The 25,443-nt window shown below is 40.2% G+C and overlaps 2 protein-coding genes across 3 annotated transcripts; both read left to right on the top strand.

Moving 5' to 3' along the window:
- Window positions 1-3,708: 3,708 nt before the first annotated feature.
- grap2b (GRB2 related adaptor protein 2b) lies at window positions 3,709-13,737 on the top strand. 2 transcript variants are annotated; one of them, XM_026169368.2, is made up of 7 exons: window positions 3,709-3,808; window positions 4,285-4,373; window positions 9,327-9,418; window positions 9,722-9,844; window positions 12,040-12,202; window positions 12,363-12,446; window positions 12,869-13,737. In XM_026169368.2, exons 2-7 carry the CDS (start codon window positions 4,296-4,298, stop codon window positions 13,052-13,054), a joined length of 726 nt encoding a protein of 241 aa, XP_026025153.1. In that variant the 5' UTR covers window positions 3,709-3,808; window positions 4,285-4,295; the 3' UTR covers window positions 13,055-13,737. The 2 variants fall into 2 exon arrangements, with proteins under 2 accessions (XP_026025153.1, XP_080159351.1); XM_080303225.1 differs by lacking the exon at window positions 3,709-3,808 and adding an exon at window positions 4,070-4,166.
- A 687-nt stretch (window positions 13,738-14,424) lies between these two features.
- Window positions 14,425-24,236, top strand: fam83fb (family with sequence similarity 83 member Fb). Its single transcript, XM_026171856.2, has 5 exons — window positions 14,425-15,087; window positions 20,598-20,765; window positions 21,863-21,984; window positions 23,111-23,835; window positions 23,984-24,236. Exons 1-5 carry the CDS (start codon window positions 14,611-14,613, stop codon window positions 24,022-24,024), a joined length of 1,533 nt encoding a protein of 510 aa, XP_026027641.1. The 5' UTR covers window positions 14,425-14,610; the 3' UTR covers window positions 24,025-24,236.
- Window positions 24,237-25,443: the final 1,207 nt, after the last annotated feature.

Below are 25,443 nucleotides of genomic sequence, written 5' to 3'. Positions count from 1 at the left end.
TCTACGTTCTATTATGTTTCCTGTTATATTTTGAAAGTCTTGTGTTCCCATGGTCAGTGTGTTTAGGTCAGGTTTTGTTATTTGGCTTACATGTGCTGGAAGACTGAGTCAGCTGAGTGCCAGAGTTTCTTCTCAATCAAATACAATTCAAAAACGCATTAAAGAGCTCTGTCTGTGAAAAAGCATTTTTAAAGCAAACTATTCTGCATGCTAGGTGAAAAAAATGTGACAATTAATGTGACAGAAAATCCATTTTAATGTGACGGGGAATTTACCACTTAGACAGTCTGACCATTAGGGATTTTACAGGCTGAGGAAAAAAGGGGAAAAATACATAGTTTCAAGTTAATGCCAAAATACGCTTTATCAGAAATGTCATACAAATACCACAAACTGAGTAAAGACCTTGAATGAGGCTTACCAGGGCAACAGGGACCATAGAAGGGGGATTTGGCACATGCGCACAACACACACTAAAACCGAGCACCAAAGTACTGCATAATAAAGGTCAAGCTATTACTGGTCAACAGCAGGCAGTCCTGTTCAGCGAAGAGGAAAAATGAAAATGTGTAAAATTACTGTCAGCTGGATTTAGTTAATGTCAGCTTGGCTTAATATTCATGATACTCAACTATTATGATGAAAGCAACAAAAACACTTGGACTTCAACCAATATACAAGCTTGTTGGGGCCCTAACAAAACATCTGCAGGGGGCCTCCAGCATTGGTTGGTCCAACCATTGTTTAATGTAGAGGCTAAGCCTATGCTTGTAGCCACTGAAGTGTTTAGTGGCCAGTTTGACGCGATGCCACTGTTATGAATGAAAACCCAATAACTCCAGTGTTGCTTATCCTGTCAGCTTAAGCATGCATTGCTCACCATTGATTGCATTTGCTGTTCCACAGTTCACCTTAATATCCAACATTATCCAACATAAATCACAACAGCACAGCGGTCACAAACTGTTTGGTCCCTCCAAACAACAATAGAATAGAATAGAATAGCTTTTTATTGTCACTGTTACAAGAACAATGAAAGGCAGTTTGGCATTTCTCCACGTGTGTGAAGTACACAATAGCGTAAGTATTTACACAATAACAGACAAATTTACATTTACACAAGAAGATATGTACAAGTTATACATACACCTGCAAACATACACGCAGATACACAAATATATATATATGTGTGTATATATACATATATGCATCCGTACATGCCTACACACACACATATTTCCACATACACGCTTACATCTATATACATACACATACATGCCATCTAAGTAGCAGGTGCATTGAGAGGTGCAGTGTGATCAGTGAGTGTCCAGGGTGCGAGAGGTCTTTGATGATGATGCTGGCTTTCTGCTGAAGTCTGCCAGTATAGATGTCTCTGAGGGGGGTTAGTGAGGTGCCGATTGCCCGCTCTGCTGCCCTCATCACCCGCTGCAGTTTCCTCTTGTCCTCCACGGTGCAGCAGTTGAACCAGAGTATGCAGCAGTAATGTCAGAAGGCTCTCGATGGTGGAGCGGTAGAAGTTTACTAGCAGTCTTTGGGGTAATTGGGCCTGACGTAGTTTCCTGAGGAAGTACAGCCTTTGTTGTGCTTTCCCTACCTGGTGGGAGATGTTTGTGGACCAGGTAAGGTCGGCCGAGATGTGGACTCCGAGGAACTTAAAGCTTTCTACCCTTTCTACCTCCTCCCCATCAATGTAGAGGGTAGAGTGCTCAGATCGCTTTGTTCTTCTGCAGTCGATTACATCTCCTTGGTCTTGGCTGTGTTCAGATGCAGGTTGTTGTCATCACACCATTGCTTCAGATGCTGAACCTGCTCTCTGTAGGCTGAATCATCGTTGTTGTCGATCAGTCCTATGATGGTGGTGTCATCAGCAAATTTTATAATGGTGTTACTGGTGTGGATTGGTGAACAGTCATGGGTGAAAAGTGAGTATAATTACACCCTAATTAAATCGAATTAAATCTAATTAAATCACCCTAATTAAATCCTTAAATACAACCTTTACAAACACAAAAAGCAAAACTTAGCGACACACATAAGGTAATAAACAGACCATGTATAAAACACACATATACAAATATATTAAAAGTGTTGTTAGTCTGTCTTAGTTCCAGCTGTGTTCCCACCTATTGCCCATCCTCTCGTTATCCTGTGTGTATTTTAGTCCTCAGTCTCTTTCCCTGGACTCTGTAGTTTCCATGTTATCTAGTTTCCAGTACCCAGTTTCTTCCTTGTTAGAGTTTTTATTTTATTTTATTTTTATTTAGTTTGAGTTTCCAAGTTGAGCAATAAAGCTGGCTTCTTAAGTTCATTCCCTTGTCTCAGAGGCTATATCTGACACCAAGTGCCACTAACCCATCCTCTCTTACCTGGCAGTCCTCAGGTCCATTGCTTGCTTGCCTGCCTTGTCTGGTGGAAAACCTCTGACATGAGAAACACAGAGAATCCACAAAATAAACTTGGCATACAATGACAAGCTGTGTAGATCCAAGGAGAAGCAGCAATGGCCACATTAAAAAAACAAAGCTGTTATTGTGCAAATTTCAAGTAGAACCAGACAAAACTAACTCTGCGTAATGAAGCAACCTGTGAAACCAGAGTGAGGAAAGAGTAACAAAGCAACACCAGCCAAAGAAAGACAAAATAAAAATGAAATACTTCTACTTCTTCTTCTACTTCTACACTACTGTGCTTAAAATGTCATGGGTGCAACCACAAGCCAGCCATAGTATGTCGGTGAACGCACTTGTTACAACACCTCAGGCACTTGTGACAGACAGAGACTTAAATAAATAAACAAATAACTTTATCACAGCTGAAGGGCTGCCTGTCTGCTTCAGCTGGGAAAAGGCCAGTGTTGTGCTTTTTTAACCTTATTTTTAGTCTTTGTTTATATAGGTAAACAGACTTTAGGCAACATGATTTATAGTTACATATAAAATAATGACCTACATATTTTATCTATATTATAATAAATCCAGTTGATTTTGACTGTTTGCAGTAACTTTATAGAATTATAATATTTTCTTTGCTGCGTTTTTTTTGCCCGACCTCTCCAAAAACCCCAGACATTTTAAATGTCAATGAGACATTTAACCTAGAAAAATAAAGATATATAAAAGTCACTTGCCAAAAAGTGATTGCAGTATTTACTTTGTGATGGGAATATTTTTTCTGGCTGATCACAGGGAGCACACCAGCTCTGGGACAAGCAAATTAGGCGAATGAGTGAGGGAGGGGGAAACCTACCTGATTATAGCCCAGAGAAATGCTTCTCAGTAACTCACAGGTGAGCAAGCTCCAGCAAACAGTGAGGTGAACAAAATGGACATGTGACCTGATCAACTATGGTAAGTTAAAAAAAAAAAAACTAAAAAAAAAACTAAAGAAGTCTTTCAAACATCCAGTAACTATAGATTTGATAGATTTGTTTTTGGTGACCATCTTTATTACCACTAAAGTCACATGGTGTGGGTAAAGGTTGAAGAGAGCTATTAATACTCAGCTGCAGCACAGATGAGCATTAATAAAGGCGCATTAAAATTCAGCTGTCGTACACTGACATGTCTTCCACTTTATATTGTTAATTGACGCTGAGCCTGAGCTCCTATCTGTTTGTTTGCATCTCTGCACTGTGTGTATTTCAGTGCGTGTGAGTGTATGCTGGCCAGAGGTGACAGTGTGTTTCCTGTGAACTGACAGGGAGTTCGTCATCTCTCTTTGTAAATTTGTCACTTCTCTTCGTAAGCCGCATGAACTCAGCTCTGTCTGGAGAACAGTACAAAGGCGGGTGAGTAAACCCAACATTTTTGGCTCTTTGATGAGGTACTTGACAGGTCGTCATTTTGAGTTATGGCCAGCTGCCCTTCTGTTTTCCAAGCAGCCGCATTGCTCCTGATTCTCTGAAGACACATTGCACAGCCCTTCAAATAACACTGTTTGTGTGTGTGTGTGTGTGTGTGTGTGTGTGTGTGTGGACAAAATTCAAGGTGAGAACTTATGCTTTACGGGCACTTAAAGGATTTTGTTGTAGAGGTGCTAACACAGGTTGTGGTCTGGAAGGACGCAAGGGAAAAGACATAGCGACTGTCCTTGATTGAGTGGGGAATTATTCCGTCCATTAAGATACTAGAAGAGCACCAACTGATGTCAGTGCAATGTTTCTTTTGATTTTGACTTACACACGTCTGTTTTCCCAGCTCGTTAATCATTTCATCTGAACACACTGGAGTACTTCTAACCTTTTGTTTCTTCATCTCTTCTTAGGTTTGTCTACGATGGAGGCTACGGCCAAGTTTGACTTTGAAGCTAAAGCGGAGGATGACCTGAGTTTCAAAAGAGGAGACTGCTTGAAAGTAAGGATCACACACACACACAGAGACATGCAAACACTTCCTTGGTTTGTTTTTAGCAACATCGCTCTTCACAAAAGTCATAAAAAGTTGTCAGCATACAAAAACATTCAAATGACCGATTTTATATATATGTTGAGTATAAAGCAGAGTATTTCCATGTAGATTAGTGTTTTATCACTCTTGTGTAACAATGGTGCACTGTACTATTCACTGAAGCGCTCTTCAGTTCTCTGTGCAGCCAACCACGACTGCATCCTGCTGCTTAAGTCCGAGTTTCCTTCCTGTTTACATTGCCATTGCAACAAAATCTTTATATCTTCTTGACAGAATCACAAAGTAAAATCATATAGCAGAGGTAAACGCAACAGATAACATCAAACTAGCAGACAAACAGCTACAATGACTCAACACAGCTTTCACACATCGCTTTTGTTAACTCAGCACCTTGCTGAAGCATTAGTTCATGTATATACACCTGCAAACTTAATTTGGGTGCTTTATTGTTATAATACGTTTCAAACTATGTGAACAATGGAAAAACATTTCGATGTTGTTCCGGTGTAAACCTCTCAGAAAAGCTGTTAAAAGTGAGGTCTCCTGTAAAAAGGTGTTGGGTTTTGTAACCCGCTGCAGGGCGAGCCAATTTTATTTGTGCACTGCAGCATTTAGCTCATGTAAATCCACTGCACCCAGCATTAAAACACTTCCATCGGTGTATTGGTGTATAGCAGGTGGATATACACAAAAGGTATACAAGGAAATGGATCAGCAAAAACTCAGCCTCTAAATAACTCTCACAAACACCCACAGCTATCTCACACAGGCAAACCACAACACACACACACACAGAACTAATCATAACTGAGAGAAAAAATATTCTCAGTTTCTACAGTGTAGGCCATCTGGTACTTTGGCCTAGAAAATGGCTTAAAAGGACCCATCTATATCTATATCTATATCTATATCTATATCTATATCTATAAACACTACTATAAAGCTTTACTGGAACACTTGAACATCACAGTAAAACACAAAGTCTCTACATAACCATGCATCTTCAGGGAAACTTAAAGCACGGTTAGTGCACGTGACAGTGACAACCAATACACTTGAAGAAGTAACAAGACAACCCCCAAATAAAATGGTTTTGCAGGCGATTTCTCCGTAGCTCCCCTGAATTTTCCTAGAGTTTTGCCTTTTTATTCGTTTCCTTGTCACTGCTGATAGCACCAGACAACACCTGCAGCACATTCAGGTTGTACATGTAGTCTGACTCTTACAGGAGGGAAGTGTTGCTGTGTCTTCCAGCACAGTCTCAGGAGTGTAGAAGGAGATACAAGGAGACAGGCTGTTACACGAGGACAGTGTTGGACAAGTTACTTGAAAAAAGTAATTAGTTACTAATTACTGATTACTTATCCAAGAGGGTAATCCTGTTACTTTACTGATTATTTATTTTCCAAAGTAATTAGTTACGTTATTACTTAGTTACTTTAAAAAAACATGATACACAACCTGAACATTTTATAAAGCAATAGACCTTTCAGACCAATTCTATTTTTTCTATATAGTCCATGATATAAAATTGAATCAAATAAATGTCTCCTTTTAAAACTTTTTTATTAGTTTAATCTTTAAATTTTATGCACATTGCATCAAGCAATGTGCATAAAAATATGCATATAAATATTCCAGCATATAAGATAAAACAATGTTTTGTGTTTACACTCACTTTTTCCAACAGACTCAATTAAAACACAACAAAAAATAAACAAAATCGAAGATTCAGCCGCACTGAGTCCTGTTGCTCTTAAATCTATTTTCACCTGTTTAGCAGCAGTGGGGCGGGTGGAGGCTGCAGCGATCATGTCAGTGGGGGGATCTGGGGGTTTCTCTGGGAATTTCACATTCCCATGGCGGCTTGCTAGGTACTTGCTCTGATTTGAAGTTAAATTTTTTGCTGTAGAAAAGTTTTTTCCCACACAGAGTGTACAGCTAATGTTAATGTTTTTGTCACTTTTTACAGAATCAAACTCAAAGTAATGTCAGTACTTCCAAGCTTTAAATGCTGCATGGTCGTTCTCTCTCACACACTCCATATAATCCATTGTTGATCTGTTGCTGCCACAGACGTCACATGCTCGTATGTCATTTTCATGAGACACTCTCACAAACAAAATCATGATTAAGTAATGCATGCAATAGTAATCCCTTACTTTACTCGTTAATAGGATTACAGTTACTGCCCATCTCTGCACAGGAAGATCTGAATAGGGTCACAGAAGAGCATCAGCCCAGCAGCACGACCCTTATGTGCTCCTTTCTGTGAGGCGCAACAGGAGGACAGTAGTGTTTTTTTGATACGGGCAACATGGGCGGTTGCCCAGGGTGGCATCGTGGTGGGTGCGGCATCATGGGCGGCACCGATCGGTGTTCTCACTGCCATTTGCGCGGAGTAAGGACGCCCTCTGTTTGCGAGGTGCTGCTGAAGTCAAAGTAAACTTTATTGTCATCTCCGCTATATACAGTAAGTATATAGAGAGACGAGATGACGAGGCTTCAGTTACAGCAGTGCAAGTAAAGAAACAATAAATATAAGAAGACTAAGAAAATAAATATACACTTTAGGACCAGGGGTAAAGGGATCAATAAGAATTTAAAGTTTATAATTTACAGTTTGATGATTTAAAGTCTCACACACAACCTGTCGATAGGGGAGGGGGCCCGGCTGCTTCCAAATAGAGCACATTTCATTCATAATGTTGTAAATCCAAGCCCATTATGTATTCATGATTTGAATCCTGGGTTGTGCGAAATCCCAAAAATAAACCCTAGACAAAGTGAATCTGGGAACTAAGGTGTAGGTCCATTAGGTTATGTTGTGGTGATCCTCGGGTTGGGGGAAGGGTGTTCATACTGGATTGCAAAATTAAAACCAATGGAAGACGGAAAAGAAAAGTTCAAAGCCATCAGGTTTTCAGTTTAGAAAAAAGAGAAAAGAAGAGGAGGAGAAATTAGCAAAAGATACAGGTAAGCAGATGTGTCACTGGATAATGGCAGGTCATCCTGAAACAATCAGAATCATATTAAGAATATTTTATTAATCCCTAAGGAAATTATGTGGGTTACAGTTGCTCCAAGAAGAAATGGTAAAAATAGTAACAGTAACAGACTAAACTCCAAACAACACATTATGTTACAGATTTTACACATTTAAGAAATTAGCACTAATATATCAGATCACTCAATTATAAATATCAAGGATTAACAGAGGTGATTATAAATAAATATGAAGAAAATTGACAAGAATATTACGGAGTAGAAAAGCGCATGTGTGAAAAGGTTGTAACTACTGCAGTGTTTACAGTGTGTTAGATGGAGGTGTTGTACAGGGAGATGGCCACGGGCAGAAATGACTTCCTGTGTCATTCAGTGGTGCTTTTCGGTAATCTCAGTCTCTCACTGAACGTGCTCCTGTGAGTAGTCAGTACGTCATGGAGGGGGTGGGAATTGTTGATTTGTCCTATTCTCATTGTATAATGAATTATAATGCCTGTTTGTTAGCTGTTTGCATACTATGCATACTCTCTCTCTCTCTTCATATATATATATACCGCCACTGCAGGAGGAACACTGCCAATGAAATTACCTCCAGTGGGACACTCGAGTCCATATTTCTGCCACACTGTTAGGAGCAGAGCCCAGTGTCATTAAGTGAGAACCTGTGTTCACAGACCAGGACCATGCAACTTGATTGGCATTCACCAGAGATCAGTATAACTGTAGCTTGAGTGTCTGTGATATTATTTTCAGTTGTACTCCAAAATCTGCATTATGTATTGTCAGAGTTTAGTTGGCAGCACACAGGGATCTGCAAATAAGTGGAAAGCTGTGAGTATACACCAGTAAGTGACAACTTTAGCAAAACTGGCCTAATATAGTGGAGAACCCTCTTGTGGCACTGAACTAGAATTGTTCTATCGGCACATGGACACAAAACTGTTGTTCAAGACAGGATAACAGAGGATCCTTTGGGTCCTGTGGGTCGTGGGGTGGGTCCCACTTTGATCACGGTTATTTAGCTGAATCCCCTAGATGCCTGGATCATCTCCAGTTGAGCAGTTTTGGACTGTTGTCATTACTATGGAGGGTGTGGTTGGTTTGCAGCAGTGTATAATCAGGTGATAGGTAAACAAAATCCATTTGAATAAATGTCAACAACCAGTGTTTCCCAGCAGAATCATTAATGTTCACATCACCTGTCAGTGAATTTAAGCTTGTGGCTGATTGGTGGACATGTATGCATGCTGATGCACAGAGATCAGGCATTGCTCCGGGTGGGAGTGGCTGTTTCACCATTTTAACACACTTCATTCTGGCATAATTAGAGTTATTATTTTTTATTTTATACTATGTGGCTTTTGTATGTTTGTCATATTAATTTTATCATTAAGTAAATTAGTTTAAATGTTTAATAATAGATAATATGTGAAAATGTTTCTGATCACTTTTTTTATTTTTCCCCCAAAATACAAATTGTTCAAATTGTTATGTATTTAATGTACCTAATAAGGTCATAATAAAATAATGCGATATTTAGAATCCCTATATATTATTCCCTATTGCCTGTATGTTGTCAATACTAACAATGGCAGTAAAAAACATAGATTTCAACAGCTTTATGGAGAATTATTATTACTTTGACCTTCAGACCAATCTATTAACCTTAAAGGAAAGGTCAGAGGTCAAATGTGACATAAATCCTTATATCGTACTTTCTATATGTTGGCAATAAACACCACTTGTAATAATCATAGTGTTTTTAAGTAATAAGACTTTTTGTTTTTTTTTGACCAATAAATCATGATGCTGGCCTCACAGACAGATTTTAATGGATCGTTAACATGATCTGACTGTTTTCATGTATGTGTGTTGTGTGATTGTGTAAATTAGATTCTGCAAACATCTGGGAACTGGTACAGAGCAGAGCACAACGGAGCTATGGGCTTTGTCCCAAAAAACTATATCGACATTCACATCCCCAGGTAAAACCATGTTTTCATATGTTTTTTTTTTCCAAATTAACCTCCTTCTAGCTTCTGTATTTACGTATTTACACCTGTTAATAATTTCAAAGTACATTATGTAGCTGACTTACATTTACTTATTTTGCTTACTTACTTTGGCATGTGATCACTTTATCCTATATTGTTTCTTGCCAGCAAATTATGCATTTTTACCACCTCAGCTCCTTCAGCACCATCAGGTTTTGTGTCACTGCTTGAACTTTATGTTTCCTGCTCCCCATCTCCTACGTCTGTTCTCCCCTGTCTCCTTAATAACTCCAGCTGGTATCAGGAAAACACCAGTCGCACTGACGCCCAGGAGATACTGATGTCACAGCCCGTGGGGGCCTTTCTCATACGAAGCAGCCGAAAACCAGCTCCAGGCGACTTCTCCATCTCTGTCAGGTGCATTTAGCATGTTTGAGTTTGCAGGTTATCTTTACCCCACTAACTAAAAATCGTGTATTCAGACTGATTAATCTATGTGCCTAACAACTGCTAACAGCTAGACTATTAACATTTGCAATTCTGTGCCAACTCTACACGTTTGCTGTTCTTCCATTTCACAAACATTATATATATCTAACAGTGTGCAGTGTAGTTTAAAAGAGGCAAATGTTTCTTCAAATGGAGTCACACAGGGTCACTGTGAGGGGGAGCGTCGCCCACTGGTGGTGCCTTTCATGTAGGAATGTAGTGACTCAGCCTTTGTCTGGGGTTTCCACAGAGCTCCTATCTTTCCAGTTTTTGGAGAAATACCTCACATATTTAACATGCCTTCTCCCCTTTGCAAGACATGACATGTAGTCTTGTATTTAGGGTGAAGAAATTACAGTAGACATGAATGGCTCGCTTTTGTCTATAGTGGTTATCATGTTGGCTTCCAGTACAGCAATTTACACAGTGTGTGTGTGTGTGTTTATTTTTTGTCCCGCACCTTTATTTTGCTTTGCATGTTCACTGCTCACCATTTAAGTTTGTTCTTCTCGGAATTCTTTTTTTGTCGGTGTTTCTCACCGTCACACAGTTGTGGGCAAGAGTAAGTATGAATATGTGCTAATTAAGAGTCAACCACTTCCTTCAGACGATTCACTTTCGTTCTTTCTCTAAAACTTACCTGCTTGCAGCAGTCTGATATTGATGAGCTAATCTTTTAAGGTCCAGACCGATACTACTAAAATGATGAATACCTGAGGCATTCAAATTTTATATTGAAACAAAACTTGTCTTTAAGGTCTTTTTTGTATGCTTGCCATAGGTTGATCAATGTTTTCTCTTTCACTGCACTGTTGAGTGCTGATGCAATATAGTAGCAGCATATATTTGTGTGTGCGTGTCCGTGCGTGTGTGTGTGTGTGTGTGAGTGCGAGTGTGTCAGCGTGTGTGTGTGTGCATGCATGCATGTCTGTGCTCTAAATTGTTAATCAGACAACAGCGAACCCTCTGAGCAAATGATTGAATATTTAATTTTGAAATAAAAACTTTATGTAACTATTATAATTATAATTACAATTATAAAGATGTTTCATCTTTTAGATTTGCATACATTGTTTTATTCACCTCATCTACCTGTCTCCCTCTGTGTGGCTAGTTGCTGCAATGAGATAGTGGCTGTTTGTTTGAGGACAAAAGAAAAAAAATACTCTGGCCCAATTACAAAGTAGTAGTTTCCTTTATGTGTGAGGGACACTCAACAGCTGCTGGGTAAGTTTTAACTTGCTAATACCAGGCTGAAATTTTGCCTTCTGAATGGACAAAGTGTTGGAAACATTCAAAGTTTTTCATTACACTGACACAATAGCACAGTTGCTGTACATTTCTTGGCTGCACTTCCATGATGTGAATCTCCCTTTCCACCACTTGCCAAAGATGCTCTGCTAGGTTGAACTCTGATGACTGTGGAGGCCATTTGAGTACAGTGAACGCACTGTCATGTTCAAGAAACCAGTGCGTGATGATTTCATGGCGTGTTATTCTGCTTGAAGCACTCGTCAGAAAATGGGTACACTATGGTCATAAAAGGATGGATATGGTCAGGAACAATACTCAGACAGGCTGCCTGGTGTGGTCTTCTGCTGCTGTAGCCCATATGTTTCATGGTTTAATGACTTCTGTGCTCAGAGACATTCTGGTCATAAGTGGTTATTTGAGTTACCGTTGCCTTCCTAATAGCTTGGAGCTCCACTCCACCCAGAGAACAGCAGCTCACTGGATTCTTTCTCTTTTTCAGAACATTTTCTGTAAATGCTAGAGATGCACACCAACGATCATGCCATGTTCAAAGTGACATAAATCCCATTTCTTCCCCATTCTGATCCTCAGAACAGCAGCAGGTTGTTTTAATCATGTCTAATTGCTTAAATACTTTCTGCTGCGGCACTGTGATTGACTGAAAAGATACTTGTACTAATGAGCAGATGAATAGGAGTACCTAATAAAATGGCTGGTGAGGGTATAACAGCACAATGTCTCACATTTTTTTAAGGATGGAACAAACATAAGTAGTCATTGTAGTCATCAATGAAGTCATTGTAGTACATGGAATGAAATACGGAAATGCAGATAAAAAGGATCCTACTTTTCATCTTATACCCTTTTAGACATCCAGCAGATGTTCAGCACTTCAGGGTGATGCGTGACAGCAGAGGGCAGTACTACCTGTGGTCAGAAAAGTTTCCCTCACTCAATCAGCTGGTGGAATACTATAAAAAAAAATCCATCTCCAAACAGAGTCTACTATTGCTCAAAGAGACGCAAAAAGAGGTAAGGGCTAAAGATTGAAACCTGCCTGGAAACGTACACAGTCATTGTGTCATTATTAGTGCTGTCACTATCTGGTGCTGTCAGTGGATTTAACAGGAGTCACAGAATGACAAGGTAGCCATAAGGGAAACGCTAACGTGACTTGTTTATGCCCCAACAGGAAAGAGGAGACTCAAATAAGCTTCTACCTCCTCATCCTATTTTTCCACGTTCTGACCGTGCGCCTTCTCCAGCACCACGACAGGTACACAACTCTGTGCGTAAGTCTGTGGTTACACTGATGACTGTGGACTTGCGATCTGTGAAATGTGTGTAAGATGCAGTGTCTCCCTGTCCATATAGACTGTGTGACTGTACAGTTTCAGTTTCAGGCGTGCATGCACAACTTTTAGTCAGAGTAGTTAAGTCTTTGACCTTTGATTTGCTGTACACTTTTATGTAAATGCCAACTTCTAAGGAGCCTAGAATAACAATTATAATAAGCCCCAGTGGGCATTTTTAAATTACATTTGGCTCTTCTTTGCCCAAATTCAGACAGGTCTGTCTCTTTAAATCTCTGCACATAGTAAATAAAACTTTGAAAATTGGGCTGAAAATTAGCCAGTGACAGTGAGCTGATAACATATAGAGTACTGATAAGTTTCTATCTTCCTCTGTTGTATCTAGCGCAAAACCTCCCACACAACGCAGGTCAGAGCCATTTACGATTTCAAGGCAGAAGAGGCGGACGAGCTGGAGTTCAGTGCAGGGGATATCATTGAGGTTTTGGAGGTCTCTGACCAGACCTGGTGGAAAGGTCAGCTAAGGGGCAAAAAAGGCCTTTTCCCCTCCAACTACACCAAACCCATCTGAGAGGACGGCCCACAGGCAAACATCTGTAAAACTACTGCAACTTTTTTAGTCAAACATCTAATGCTGGTTTTGTTTGTGTTTTTGAGATTAAATTTCAAACTTAGAGCAACTCAAAACTGCTAGCAGGAAAAGGCTCACCAATACACCAAACATGAGAGTTTTTAATTTTCATCATGTCAAGGATAGCGTTCATGTTTGTCATTGACAAGACATAAAAAGCCCAAGTCAAGATAAAAACATGTTTTTTTCTGTTTTTTAATGAAAAAGTATTTCATGTATCGATCTGTCCTGCCCAGTGGTGATGTCTAATTCAGTGCTATTTGGAAAAGTATATAAGTTTCAATTGTAAGGTACCTAATGCTATTATTTCTGAAAGAAATCATCCATTTACAAATGCATTTTATGCATGATAAGTGTCACCGCATGAACGCTACTCTGTAAACTTTTTTTTGTCAGCCTTATGATTAAGTTTGTTGTACTTTTTGATCACATCGTGGTGTTGGATTCCTAACAAGGCCCACGTTTTAGTACTGTAATTTATGAACTTTTGAAGTTGTTGCTGATTGCTCAGACTCCACACAACAAAAAGGTATTGTGCAGACATATTATAAGTAAACCATCCAGAGGGTTCAGTCATGTGTGTGTCCATGTCTGAAAAGTAATAAAAGCATTTTAGGAAACTCTGACGTCTAAAAGTAAAAGTTATTGTGTGTCATGTCCCATATACTAATAATAAAGCAGATCTGTATTTCAGTATTCGGTTGTGACCAGAGTATTTTAAGAACAACACAAATGTGTTTTAGACATTCTCAAAATAGCCCCTAGAAGTTGTTTCACTTTATTTAGGGCATATGACACTGCTTATCTTGTTTGGCCCACATATAAAGTGCGTGTTTGTTCGGTTTATTACCTGGGCTGACCTTATCAAGGCTGCTAAGAAAGAAAAGAAAACTCCCAATAGCTTCAGAGTACGTGTTTCTATAGCTCTCGGGACAAACGTGTGCTGCATTCAATGTCTGTGTGTAATTTGGTCAATCTGACTGAAAGCAGAAATCTTTTCAAATCAAATCAAATCAAATCACTTTTTATTGTCACATCACATGTGCAGGCACACTGGCACAGCACATGCGAGTGAAATTCCTGTGTGCGAGCCCCACAAGCAACAGAGATGTGCAAACACAACAACACAAACGAGCAAAATACAAGAATTCATCCTCACTTTTAAATTTAAAAATGTATATTATTAATCATATTCATTTCTAAGACTCTCTGGATGTGTTTTGGCATGATTTGGGCCTCCACAATGAAAATTCCAAAACGAAAGTTACACAAAGGTTTTCACAGACGTTAACGCCCATTGCAGTGCGTCGTCTTCATCATTCCAATGGCAAGTGAAGAGTCCAAAGTCTCGGCTCAATCTCGGTGAGAATTCCGGTCAGGTGAGAAAAGTTTCCCAGTTTTATTGTAGTCTACCTGTATGTAGGTGTCACTCAGCAAACCCTGCTCGGGGTTAAGAAAGCTTCTGACCTTTATTGGTGCTAACCGCGAAAGCCACCATGGCCGAATCCCAGCTCACGGTGATGGAGGACGGGCGCATAGGAGTCAAAGTCCCGGAGACCAAGCCGGAGTTTTACTATAGTGAAGAGCAGCGAACCGCTGTAGAACTGCTGCTGAAGGAGGGCGATGGCGCCTTCAAAACAAGACTTAAAGAGGACAATACGAAGGACTTTCTGTCTGCCAGGGAAGTCAAGCTATTAACGAACACTTTCAGACCGTACGACTCAGGGGATGACAGCAAGGCATCCACCTCCGGGTCGGAGCAGGGCGCCACCGGCACCGATGCGGATTCAGGGGTCCACTCCACCTACTGGCCCCAGATGTCGGACACAGAGGTGCCGCCGCTGGATATCGGGTGGCCCAGCGGGGCTTATTTCAAAGGGGTGACCCGGGTTTCTGTGCACACACACCCGCCCAAAGACAACGGACCGCACATTAAGGAGGTGGTGCGACGGCTCATCCAAGAGGCTAGCAAGGTGAGGAGTGTGGGTCCGATTCAACCCGTTTAAAAGTTTATGGCTAATAACGGGCATCCTTATAAATTCATAACGATCATAGTCTTATGTCAGTCTATGATAGTACTTTAAATACAACCAGTAACATGGGCAATACTAAAAATGTGGAGTACATTTACGACAATTAATCACATTTCTGCTAATAGGTAGTTAGTCGGTAAAGATTAATTGCCTGTTAGAAGACGAGTGTCCAATGCTGCAAGTTTTGGTATCGATCAGATACCAGAATTTGGTAAGCCACAGGGCTGATCAATACTTGAACATTGAACATGTAGCGAAGAGCAATGTATAATTATGAGAGATGTCAGTTTTTTGGTTCTGTTTTAGATCTGGAAAAAGGAAAAAGAGGCAAGCAGGTTCAGAATGCAGAGCTCAAAAGGCTAGTTTGGTTATGGTTGTAGACATGATTTATTTTTTCTTTTAGTTAGTTTTTTCTTTTAAAAAGATAATTTGGCTTGCAAACTATGATCATACGAAAATACCCAAATGAGACTGAGAATAGGTGGAGGGCGGGAATAGTGCAGGTGATTGTTTGCTGTGATTGGCAGTAGCTAATGCAAAATTGACATTAATAATACATACACAAACATAGGTGGGTAGTAACTGTGTAACAAATGGATCCAGGGTGCTCTAACAACCTCCAGCACTTGTGTATGTTTTTCATCAGATAGACTGCAGGAATTTGTTCTAGTTAAACAGGCTCTGTGTGGGAAACTTTAAAGCTTTTATTTAAAATGAGGGCTCAGAATCATGAAACTCAAGCCCGGTAAAGAAATGTGAAACCACTGTCCACGCTCTTTTTTTGTAGTGTGATAAAACTACAAGGCTGCTGCTCTTTGCAGTGTCCCGTAGATCTAGCTCCACAGGGGTCAGGGAGGGGGGAACACCAGTTTGAGTGATTAATAGCTCCTCACATAGCAACTAAAGGCTTGAAGTGGGTCTTTAAATGTGAGTTGGTGATAGTCATGTTTACTCATAGGGTGCCGGATCTACGCTGAGTCATCTGTTCCGTGCTCAGTCTACAATGCAGTGACAGGCTTTGCTGTGCACTCGCTTCCTTAGTATTTCTCTTTAAAAGTGGGTCAGGGAGGGCTGCAGGAACATGTCACATAATCACCCTGGGTTTTGTGACTTGTGCAACTTTTCTCAGCTTTTCTTTGAAATTCCCGGTCTTTCCTTTTCACAACACCCCTTTCCTTCTTCCTGGGTACAGATCAGGTAGTGGAGGTAGTAAAAACAGGATCTCTGGCTCTTAACAGAATGACACACTACCTTGTTTCCTGGTTGCCCTGCCTACTGTTCTTTCATTTGATAAAGTAAGACATTGTTTAGTAGTTCACTCCCTCTTTTCACAATTTGCCATACCGAGACCTTTGGGTGTTTTCCAAACTTGGCAGATCAAGAAGACAAACAGTTAAACAGTAGGTGCTTTAGGATTGGTGTACATGAGCAAAAAGTACATAAAAAAGACAAGCAAAAATAACACTCAAGATAACACATGTTGACCAACCAGTTCTTCAGATACTAACTTGTTTGCATGTGAACAGTGATTTAGTTTTTGGTTTTTATTTGTTTTAGTGATTCTTTCATTTTTCTTTCTGATGGGATGAAAGAAAAATGAAAACATACACAAGTGCTGGAGGTTGTTTGATTCCTAACTGTCCTCAAGTCTCAGCCTGTATCTCTGCTGTTGAGCTTTCAGGTTGGCTCAGCATTTTTCTGTAGTGAGACCATGAGTGGAAACACCAGGCCTTTTCTGTCTAACAGAGGAACATTTGTTGCAGATTTAAAGATACATTTTTTCCATGACTTTGCTTTTCAAGGACGACGAAACAGTCAAATAATAAACATTTCCATACTCTCCACCTCTGCCTTGCACGTAACATGTCCATTCATGTTTGAAAGGACCGTGTCTTGTTTTTTGCCCTCCCTTGGGCTGTGTGGACTTTACATAAAACTTGTGGTTTAGTATGGTGCCTTTATGTGTTTTTCTCATAAATCTGACTCAACAGGGATTATGTTGTACTGATTTATTCAGAGGCAGAATCAGAATTGGGTTTAATGGCCAAGTTTGTGTACACATGCAAGAAATTAGGCTCCACTTTTTTTCTTGCTCTCAGTGTAAACAGAACAGGCAGGGCAGACAACAGCAACGTGACACAGGCATATTCATATATGCTGAATAAATTATGGAATAACGGCTATTGTATAATATACACGCAGATGTCTGGTTGCTTTGGTATACAGTGTTCTGTAGCACCTACAAGGGGGCAGGAGTTGGAACAGGTTGTGTACAGGGTGTGATGGGTCTGCAACCGAGGATTTGCAGGATCTAGTGTAGACCTACATTGATGGTATTGTCCACTGACCTGTTTGACTGGAAAGCAAACTGCAGAAGGTCGATTCCACTAGTTGACCTTCTGCAGATTGTGATGTCCTGCAGGTATGTTAACACCAGGGTGACAGCTCTACAGCATTTAACCAAGTTATAGGGGGTTTCTTGGAGACAGCGATGACTGGAGTGCTTGAAACAGCAGGGGACTGCATATAGCTCCAGGGATCTGTTTAAGGTCAGTGTAAAGATGGGGGCTAGCTGGTCAGTGCAGACTTTGAGGCCAGAGGGAGACGCACAGTTTAGGGCTGGTGCCCTTCTGGTCTCATGAGTTGGTCAGGTGTTAGAAAGGATGGGTGAGGGGCTGGCACGGGGGAGTTGGTTGTGTGATGTGGCGGGAGAGGGTGAAGGGTGTAAAGGCAGGATTGTTACACCTGAATAAACACATGCAGGTCCCCTGTCATCTGTAGTTGGTGGTATCCTGGAGACCCACACCGACACAAGGTCATTGGCTGAAACCTGTGTTTGTTTTTTCTGTATATCATGTTCACGTCGATATAAATGTGAAATGTACATGGTGTAATTATTTAGCCTTTTTTTCAATGAACTGTTAGTAGTTGGGTTTTTTTCTATTGTGGCACTCTGTCTTCCTTCTTTGTGTTTGAGTGTGTGCATTTTTCCTCCATTGAATTAAAATATGTTTAATGGGACAGTACCATTATAAAATAATAATGTATTCACTTTTCAGATGTTACTGATACTTACTCAACGTCATTTTTTTATTTTGCTCACTTCATCCAAATAGTGCACAGATGACAAAATCAGCTTCACAAATGTTCTTTACCAAAACAAGTTTTATCCGATAAGGGGAATATCATTTTCTGTTTTAATTATGGCCTAACAAGAAAATATTTTTTGAAAGGAAATTGTCCTTTTGATAACTGAGATCAAAGGTAAAACTTTATTGCAATCCTAAAATTAGTTTTAAAGTGTTTCGACACACTTCTGCAAACCATGATATGTACAACAATCACAATGTGTAATACGTCAAGGACTTTTATTGTGAAAAGAACTAACACAAACAAGAGGAAACCAGCAAATCTAAGGACCCCAAAGCGCTTTACACTACATTCAGTCATTCACCCATTCACACACACATTCACACACTGGTGGTGGCAAGCTACATTGTAGCCACAGCTGCCCTATTAGGGAAACTACCATCGAGAACATCTCTAAAAAAACAATTTTTGCTAGAAAATTATGAGTGTTGTGTAATGTGTCCCTTTTTTCTGTTTGTTCTGTCTCTGTGTGACAGCAACACTGTTCAAGTCTGCTTGCTACTAACCAGTTACCCACAACCCTCCACCATCTTCAACTGGAGTTTTTGTTAATCCACAATATGAGAAACTCGGCTTAGAGACGGCTGGTCCTTGTATTCTTTGTTGTTAAAGAGTATATGGGGAGAGCATGATTTATTAATGTACTTAAGAAGGTTTACATGCTCCTCCTTTCACAAGCACAGAAAAGTCAGGGTTGGATAAACACTGAGCACTCTGAAGCCGGAGCTCACAGTGATTATACTTGCACATACACAGACTTCAGTATTTTGGCTATGTTTTACATAAAAAGACACACTTTAATGATTGCTATGCAGATGTTAGGTGGCCTTTTGGTAACACCTTATGCATCATAGGATGCATCATAGGAATTTAGCCTAAGGAAGACATTTCCAAATTGTGTTGAGCACAAAGCAATTAATTGTCTTAAGTGTCTTTTTCACTTTGATTCCTAGCTCAGCCTTAAGAATATGAATATATCTGTAAGCACAATGTCAGATTAAGTCACTGTGTCAACAGTTCATGCTGTGACCTGTCAGAGAAGATAATGCCCTCTGCACAGTATGCTAACTAGTTACAGCTTGTCGCCTAAACTATGTGGGCTGTATGTAAATATTAAGCTGCCAAGAATTTCACTGTCACACCCGCAACAACAACAACAACAATAAACACACAGTTAGTCCTGTCTTCATAGTCCTTTGCAGGCAACGTAAACCAAAAGATTTATATATCATGTCAAATGAATCAGTTGAAACAATTGCAAGGCAGTAGTAACCCCAATGCCCTCAGTGTAAAATGTTAATGGACACAATAATGAACATGGCACATAACAACAACATGTGACCATTGAATGTTGCTTGAAAACCATTAGAGAAACATAGAAACATTGTGCTATTAATAAATCCACTGGTCAGCTTGTTTTGTCTCTAAAACTATTTCCAGTTGAGGCGCACTCTGTCGCTGTGGGCAAACATGACAGGACGTGTTGAAGAACAAGACTTTTGTGATTCTGTACTAGTCACAAGGTGGTTTAGAGGATAGGTGTTCTGCCAGGATGTACCTCCTCGACTAATTCCAGCGTACTCACAGAACAGAAAGAGCTTTATGGGTCAGTGACAGACCTAAATTCCCCAGATGATCTTATTTTGTTGTTACAAGATTTTATCTGTGTGATCTGTCAGTCTGAGTGGAACACAGCCGGAGGATAACACAGTGGCTTCCCCCACTCTTATTGGACTAGCAGCTAAGACTCTTTCATAAGGCCCAGCAGTGCCTTCAATGTTGGTGTATTAACAGGTGGCAAAGTGCTTCAGCTAGACAGATTAGCTTCACCTCATGGTTCCTTTGTTAGGTTTGTTGGAGTCATTCTGCCCTCAAGCAATGTACTGATTTTTGTCCCATCCTCCTATAGAGAGGTAACATGGAGGAGTAGCTGACAGTGAACTTAAGCTGAGATTCAGGTTTCTCAAATGTTGCAACATTTTTTTTTCTCTCTGTGTTGCTGACTTGTTGGTGCACCTTTGTTTCTGCCAAGGGGTTATTAATTTAAAGTGCTGTAAGGGGTTAAAAGAACGTGTGGCAGTCCATAACACAAAGAGACAGACAAATGTTCATGCTCACATTCACTCCTATAGCCAATTTAGAATCATCAGTTATCCTGACATACTTTGGAGAGTACTCCACACAGTCACGGGGAGAACCACCAATCTCCACACTGAAATGCCCCAGCCGGCCGGCCTTGGAATTGAACTCAGGCCCTTCGGGTGCTGGATATAAAATACTAATGCTTATTTCTCCTGCAGGTGATCGCCATAGTAATGGACATCCTCACAGACATCCACATCCTACAGGACCTGATGGATGCAGCGTCACGTCGCATGGTGCCTGTTTACATTTTGTTGGATGAGCAAGGTGTGCCGCACTTCTTGGACATGTGCTCCAGGCTGCAGATTGGCTCACAACACCTTCGGGTAAGACTATACTTTTAGACAGTATATCAGCGACGCAGAGAAAAATAATAACCTCATAATCTGAGCTTATTTTAAAGAGTTGCGTCTTCTAGTGTAGGTTCAGTTATTCAGAGGGTCATGGATTGTTTTATTGGTTTGTTTGTAACAGCACTATTGTTGCTTTTTTTGCTTGTTTTTTTCTGGATAAATTAACTCAATAATTTGGTTCAACTCAATAATTCATGTCACAACCAATAACCGTTGTCAAATATTGCCTAAACTGGAAGGGCAGTCTTGTAATCCCACTTTACTTTGATATAAATGATAGCGACATCACAGAAAAATCAGATTTCATCACTGATGCAGAATTTTAAAGTGCATCAGTGCCGTCATTAAATAGTTAACTTTGTGAACGCAGGTACAAAATAACACACATCCTAGTAATGAAATGACCAAATCTGACATGCTATTTTCACCACTGTATTAAAGCAGTTATACATAGAAGTGTCCCATTAGTTAAATTATTAATTGTTTCCACTTATGTCTTGAACTCACACAAAATCAGTAACAGAATTGGAAAGGACACCTATTATAGAGCAATCAAGTGTATCCTTCTCCTCCATATTTAGCTGTAGGAGATTTTGGGGTTCAGGTGTAGCCAGGAGTTATCTCGAGAATGCACTTCGTTCAAGACGTAACTGGTTTCATGTGCTGATCAATAATTACTGTGTGATTATGAATGGAGATAAAATTTAAAAAGCTAACAAAAGGCTAAATCGTCACTCCCCAGTGGTTTTAAAATTAACTTTCAGCTGATGTGGCTCAATTGTCCTCTTCAGCTGATTGTATATCTGGATGTGGCCCAAGACCATCAAACTTGATTGGTCAAAAGTAGTAAAACGACTTGCTTAAAGATTGGACGATTGAATCAGTTGCTAGGATTGCTGAGCCACATATTTCGTAGGCAGCCAGTAGGAGGTTTGGGTGGACTGATTTTTAAGAGTATGGCTGTAAAAATCAAACTATGTGCTGCTTCCATCAAAAAGATTGTTAAACTGCCTGCGTCTTGACATTGTTGGTTATGTTCTCATCCTCATCCTGACCCTGTGTCGTTGCAGAACATCAGAGCCAGAACGCTTCAGGGAACTGGTTTCAATTTGTCGTTTGGCAGGCTGCCTGGTTCACTCTGTAATAAATACATGCTGGTAGATGGGGACAAAGTTGTGTTCGGTTCCTACAGGTGAGGAGGAAATATTGTGCAAAATGTTCCATTAAACGTAATAATCTGAGTTTAAGTAATTTTATCTGCCGCTGTGTATAAGATTAGAGACTGATAACTTGGGTTCCTTTTGTCAAATGATGTGAGTGAAAGACTCAGACTGTCTCTGAATACTTTCATCATTCTTGGATATAATTCTTCACTTTCTCTTTTAAGAGAGCAATAATCACTCTGATGCCATTTGTGTGTTAATTCTATTTTAAGACTTACTGTAAAGACATGCTTGTGTCTCTTAATTGGCAGTTGTAGCAGCATTCTTGTAACCATGCACGCTTAACATTTTAGTGGCTTCATTGTGCCATGACGTGCACTGAGTCATGTCGTACTGCATTAAAGTCTAACAAAGCACCAAGTGTAGCGCGATCTGGTCAGAAGAGACATGCAGCTAGATAAGTGGATAAGCAGGTGTTTATCCACTTATCTGAATACGGTTGATTTACTTTTGATTGTGTATACACACACACACACACACACACACACACACACACACACACACACACACACACACACACACACACACACATATCTATCTATCTATCTATCTATCTATCTATCTATCTATCTATCTATCTATCTATCTATCTATCTATCTATCTATCCAGCCAGCCAACCTAACTTGTCTGTCTTTGAGCTGTGATTCATGCCTCTGTAGATTATCTGCTGTGCTATTGTTCAGGCTGGTCTTTTCTAGCCTGAGTACAAAATGTAGCTTTCGTTTTATGACAGCCTCCATCAATAGCTCTGCTAAATTCTGTGTAGGATTGAGACATTAATTATTCTGTTTGTGTTTGGACTTTTGTAGATGATCTCTATAGGCAGCTTGTTATGCTAGCATGGGTGACCTCATTTTAGGGGAGTACATTTAGCGGTTGTTTAAATATTTTAACCTGGACAAAAAAGGTCATCAACTAACTTTGTTCTGGTAGCATGCTAATGATACTGCTAATGCTTTTAATCAGAAAAATGATGATCAAAGCCATAGGAATGTGGTTGTAGTCTGTTTGATACCTGCTTACTGTGCTAGAGACACGAAGATTTTCCATAGAGAATATGCTCGTTCCTAACTGTTAATGCTGTGTCCTCCCAGCTTCTCCTGGTGCACGTCTCGCATGGACCGAAACATGATCACTGTGATGACGGGACAGCCAGTCGACTTCTTTGACCGGGACTTCCGTGAGCTGTATGCCATCTCTGAGAAAATGAACCTCTACAAAGAGTTTCACGTCAGCCCTCCTGCTGCCCAGGTGGCCTCCACAGTTCGCTCTAAACCGAGTACCAAACGCCCGCCATTAGCAGCAACCACATCCCGCTTCCAGGTTAGCTTAGGGGATTCACGGAATAATGAAATCCAGGTCCCAGCACACAAATATTACAACCCTAAATACGCACTAGCGTTTGGGGATACTCCCCGTCCAACAGGATCTCTGCGCGAACCCAAGAGGGGTTCAGGTCTGGCTGAGGTTCCCGAGGAGGCAGATTCGGGGAGCCCACGGTTGGCCAGCAGCGAGAAGATGGATCGATTGAGTCCGCTGCCGGCAGAATCCCCAGGCGAAAGCTTCAAGAGGACAAATGGAGTCAAGTCAGACATAAAAAGCCGTCCCACACTAAGGCAGAGACTTTTTAAGAGGAAATCTCAGAATAAACTTCCTGTTAACACAGAACCTGTACCCCCAGAAACTAAACAGGATGAGGAGAATGAGGATAACTGCGAAGTGGTTGTGTTATCTCCATCCAAAGTTAGTAAGAAGCCGTCTAGACTGGGACGGAAGTCAATGTCTCAGCAAACTGTCAATGCCTCACATGACAATATGAGTAAGTCACGAATATTAGCTTGTATATGAAGATTTAATCTGCAATGAACACATTTTAATCCAATGAATTATAACCTGTAATCTAACCTGAGTGATGTGAAGAGGTTGAGGGTAATGTAATCATTTCTCTATTTTCTTTTTCCTGACAGGTTTAAAAAGTCAACATAAAGGAAAGTGTAAAGTGAGCTGAAGCTGCCCATCTCCACAGAAGACAAAATGACTTTAGTCACATGAACATTAACATCACGTTTGATTGTGCTGAAGAATTTTACCCAGCGTCTCACAGAGAGACAAGATAAAATCATTTTGTTGTTTGGTGCCAAATGTACAATAAATGCGTTTTAAGTTTTATATGATATGTTAGAATGCAGATTGGGTTAATAAGAGATTTTGTTATGAGCACTTTCATCGTGTTTTGCTTTGAACACTGTTAGCTTCCAGGTTCTTCTCTTCTGGACACTGAATGTACAGTTTTAAGGTGGATCAACGTGAGAAGCCTGTCTGTCAAAGAGTGAAAGAAATCATCTAAGCTGTCAAAAGTTGTCTTTACATTCCAAATGTAACACAGCGGGAAATTTAAATCCCACCAGATGTGGGGCTATTTGTCACTCTTAACCACACACATTCACCTCAGCCATGCACTACGAAGCGAGTTTAGCATAACCATGGTGTCTTTCCATTACATCCACTTACCCTTAAATCAGTAACCAAGATATGCTTTCACATGAACGTTTGCATGAAGGTGTTGGTGCTGACAGCATCTCACCAATCAGATGGATAAGTAATGGCAACACAGTTAAGCACATGATAGAGGCTCAAAGCAGCACAGCTGCTACAGACAAAGCAGCAGTGTGATCATGTGTTAAATGAAAAGCTGTGTGCAGTAGTTCAGTATTAAATGTTCTGTATGGACGTTTGTGTGCTTGAAATAGTTCAGTGTGAGTGGAAGAGAGCTGCAGTATTAATAAAGTTTAGCCTGTTTGAATCAAGGAAGGAAAACTGGCACCAGTGTGAGTTAACATACAAGTATCACAGCTCTCATTAGGTTAGTCTGAATAAATAAATATAAAATCAGAAGTCAAACTCAGACTTTGACTACATGCAGCGTCCACTACAAATAGGTAGCACAGTAAAATAGTTGTGAAAATGTTTGCAGCCAACAAAAAACAATCAAAAAACCCCCAAGGAATAAAGTTTTGTTTAATAATCTATATTTCTTACTGCGTTTTGGGGAAACGGAAAAACTTCAGACACTCCTACAGTCCATGCACAGACGCTCCACAGGATCTTCCAGGAATGGATATGGAATAAATTGGTCAGAAAGCGGTGATTTCATAGCTGTAATAAGCTCTAATCCAGCTGCAAGTTAGGTTAGGTTACTATGGCAGTATACCCCAATAAGAAGAGAAGCGTTTTCATAGTACAGAAAACCCAGGATGGACACTGAACCTATGAAATCCTGCTTCACAATGCAGGCCACAGTTCAGATTGATAGCCACTCATGGTCAGCCCAAAGCAGGATATTATTAGACAGTGAATGAGTTTAGGCCCGGATTACAGTTTAAATATTATACTACTTACATACTTTTTGTTTCATGTTGCAACTCTA

Source organism: Astatotilapia calliptera, chromosome 6 (genome assembly GCF_964374335.1).
Source record: "Astatotilapia calliptera chromosome 6, fAstCal68.1, whole genome shotgun sequence".
Lineage (NCBI taxonomy): Eukaryota > Metazoa > Chordata > Actinopteri > Cichliformes > Cichlidae > Astatotilapia > Astatotilapia calliptera.
The sequence above is the reverse complement of the archived record's forward strand: the minus strand, read 5'-3'. Positions and strand labels throughout refer to the sequence as shown.

Bases quoted from the DNA above. Each gene is read 5' to 3' on its own strand.
- fam83fb (XM_026171856.2), top strand. From the start codon at position 14,611: ATGGCCGAATCCCAGCTCACGGTGATGGAGGACGGGCGCATAGGAGTC. The intron at 21,985-23,110 runs GTGAGGAGGAAA...GTGTCCTCCCAG, and splicing joins GTTGTGTTCGGTTCCTACAG to CTTCTCCTGGTGCACGTCTC. The intron at 23,836-23,983 runs GTAAGTCACGAA...TTTTCCTGACAG, and splicing joins TGCCTCACATGACAATATGA to GTTTAAAAAGTCAACATAAA.
- grap2b (XM_026169368.2), top strand. From the start codon at position 4,296: ATGGAGGCTACGGCCAAGTTTGACTTTGAAGCTAAAGCGGAGGATGAC. The intron at 9,419-9,721 runs GTAAAACCATGT...TAATAACTCCAG, and splicing joins ATCGACATTCACATCCCCAG to CTGGTATCAGGAAAACACCA. The intron at 12,447-12,868 runs GTACACAACTCT...TGTTGTATCTAG, and splicing joins CTTCTCCAGCACCACGACAG to CGCAAAACCTCCCACACAAC.